Source organism: Bison bison, unplaced genomic scaffold (genome assembly GCF_000754665.1).
Source record: "Bison bison bison isolate TAMUID 2011002044 unplaced genomic scaffold, Bison_UMD1.0 scf7180017864124, whole genome shotgun sequence".
NCBI lineage: Eukaryota > Metazoa > Chordata > Mammalia > Artiodactyla > Bovidae > Bison > Bison bison.
In genome coordinates this window covers 774953-777647 of record NW_011494696.1, presented here as the reverse complement: position 1 = coordinate 777647, position 2695 = coordinate 774953, and the positions used below count along the sequence as shown (strand labels likewise).

Below are 2695 nucleotides of genomic sequence, written 5' to 3'. Positions count from 1 at the left end.
CTGTGCTTGGCTTTCTGCCCGGATGCAGCAACTCCCATCAGTGATGATGGGGAAGGCCACAGCCGGGCAGGAGGAGAAACCCTGACAACTCAGCAGCCAAGGTGAAAAACAGTGAGGGCCAGAGGTCCTGGACAATGCTTCAAGCTGGCCTGTCCCACCCTGGAAATAGCCCGGAGGACCCAGACTCCCAAGTCTGTGGGACCGAGCCACTCACCACATGTGATGCCACCTGTCGGTATTTGCTGAGCTCTTCTGGCTTCACCAGCTCCTCAGGCACAGTCTTCCCTCTCTGAGAAAAAGAAAAATCCCCCAAGAAGTTACTGGGTGCAGGAATTAATTGGCCACCCCCTCTCCTCCTAAGGGAACCACCAGCTCCTCCAGGTCAGCTCTGGGCCCGGCCCTGGGAGGACTCACCTTCTTCCGTTCTGTGGTGAGCACGGTGGCCTTGTCTTGAAGCTGGGGGAGAGAGGGGAATAAGCTCAATGTGAGACTAATTTGCCAGAGAAAAGCACAGTGAATGCTCGTCACATCTACGCTTTCACAAGCCATCACCAAGAACTCATCATCTGCCAGGCTCTGTGCTGAAGGCTTCCGTGCAATATCTTTTTTCATTTTCACTCCAACCTTAAGAGGTGGGTGTTGATGACTTTGTTTCTCAGAGGAGGAAACTGAGCCCCAGAGTAGGTGCAGTCACTTGCTCAGGGCCACAGAGTCAATAGCTGGCAGGGCTCCCAGACCACGCCTGTGCCACTAGGGTGGGAGCTGAGATGCTGACAAGCTGCATGGCTTGGAAAAGACACAAACTATCAACTGGTACTAAGGAGGATCCCCAAGTCACAGAGCACAGACACAGAATCAGGGGCCAGCTCTGCCTCTTGTGAGCTGTGCTTCTGACTCTGAATCTACAGATTCTTCATCTATAAAATCAAAGTGATCATTCCTATCCTGTCTCCTTCAGAAAATAAAAAATGAAAACATGTAACAAAATGCTTTAATATCTGCAAAGAACCCTAATAAGAGCAACAAATTGTACTTAATAATTAATATCTTTAAAATTCCCACAAGTCCATAGAGTAGGTACTATCATCCTCACTTTAGTAACAAGGGAAATTAGACATAGGATTAGTTAAGTCAGCCCAAGGTCATAAAGCTGATAACCGGGGACATCAAAACACAAAGCCAGGCAGCCTGGTTGAGTGTGTGCTCTGTACGATTCCACTCCATCTCCAAATGGATGGGGTTTTTACTCATATTGGACTCCAGGCAAAAGGGAGAGTCCATCAGCTTTCCCACCAAGCGAGAGCATGACGTACCTTCTGAATAATCTCAGGAGTCATTCCCACCAGTTCGCCCAAATCCATTGGCTCGCCTGCACCCTGAAGAGAACAAGGAGGAAGGTGAGAGGAGCATGGAATGCCAGAGGAGCACAGAATGCCCTCCTCCTCCCTTGCAGAGGAGGCTGATGGGCCACCATGCACACTCCACTGCTGGCGGGGCTGCGGGGACACTCACCACAACACTTGGCTGGGAGCTTGGCACAGCCTGGGGCACAATGAGACCGGCCTGAGGTTTCAGGGTCGCCAGAGCTGAGAGAGAAGGCAATGTTAGGAATGGGCTATTACAAAACAGGCCTGCCCCAGAGTGGACCCCAGAGTGGGGGATGGCAGGCCGGAGGCTGTACCTTCTCGGGCAGCAGTGACTTCCTTGGTGAGACGCGCAATGACACGGCAGGCGGCATCGTGCTGGTACAGAGCGTGGGACAGCTCCTGGCGGGTGGTCTGCAGCTGCTGGCGCAGGGTGAAGCTGTGGAGCATGACCGCATCCTGGGAGAGGGAGACGCCACAGTGAGGGGGCGGGGAGGCGTGGGGAGCACCCAGCAGAGGAGTCAGCCCTTGATAAGAGGACGCTCTTATCCTAGGCCAATCCCACGGCCTAGACCGGTATCAGTGACCCAAGCAAGATCTGAGTGACCCTGAACTCTCGAGCAGACGCTCCCAAGCTCCTCACCGTGCCAAACCTTGGGCACACAGACAGGAACGGGGGCCAGCTCTTCCCACCGTCTTCTCTAATTTACCGGCACATCTCCGGTGTCATGCTGTCACCTCACCAGAAAGGAACACTAGAGCTGCTGTTTATTGACTGCTCATTGTGTCAGGCACTGAGCCAGGCAGTCCTCAAGACGCAGTCCTTGAGGTTCTCACTGCTGGGGCTCTAATGAGTAAAACAAGTCCCTGACACCATGAAGCTTATCTTACTCCGAGTCTCTGAAAACCCTGAGACAGGTACTAATCTATGCAATATGGTCAGGAAAAGCAGTACTTGGATATTTGCCAAGGGACGTGGCACGTGGGCAACGGAGCAAAGGGTGGAGCCGAGATCTGTGTGACATTAACAACCGGGCTCCTCCTCTGCTCTCACCCTCCCCTCAAAACAGAAAATAAGGCTCCATCCCTCCCATCCCCACCTATGTCCTAGTCCAGTGATCCCCTCTTTTCAAGTGGCAAAAATATAAATTCTCTTCCAGGGACTCACCCACTCATCCTGCAAGGCTTTCAGAATGGCTGGGATGCTGGTGGCTGAGGGAGGCTTGGGCCGGATTGGGTGAGCAACTGCCAAGAGAGACAAAGTGGGCATGAAAACTCATGACCTAGGGCGTGCTGGCCCTCCCACACTCTTTCCCCTTCAGCCCGCACTA

The 2695-nt window shown here is 53.1% G+C and overlaps 1 protein-coding gene across 1 annotated transcript in view; it reads right to left on the bottom strand.

Moving 5' to 3' along the window:
• The window catches only part of PRPF19 (pre-mRNA processing factor 19), a 9830-nt gene that overhangs the window by 4883 nt on the left and 2252 nt on the right, over nt 1–2695 (bottom strand). The window contains exons 3-8 of the mRNA XM_010839634.1: nt 2533–2609; nt 1682–1823; nt 1513–1586; nt 1314–1376; nt 415–456; nt 215–289 (exon numbers count right to left, since the gene is read on the bottom strand). Of these exons, the coding sequence (XP_010837936.1) occupies nt 215–289; nt 415–456; nt 1314–1376; nt 1513–1586; nt 1682–1823; nt 2533–2609 (473 nt within the window). The remainder of the gene's footprint in view (nt 1–214; nt 290–414; nt 457–1313; nt 1377–1512; nt 1587–1681; nt 1824–2532; nt 2610–2695) is intronic.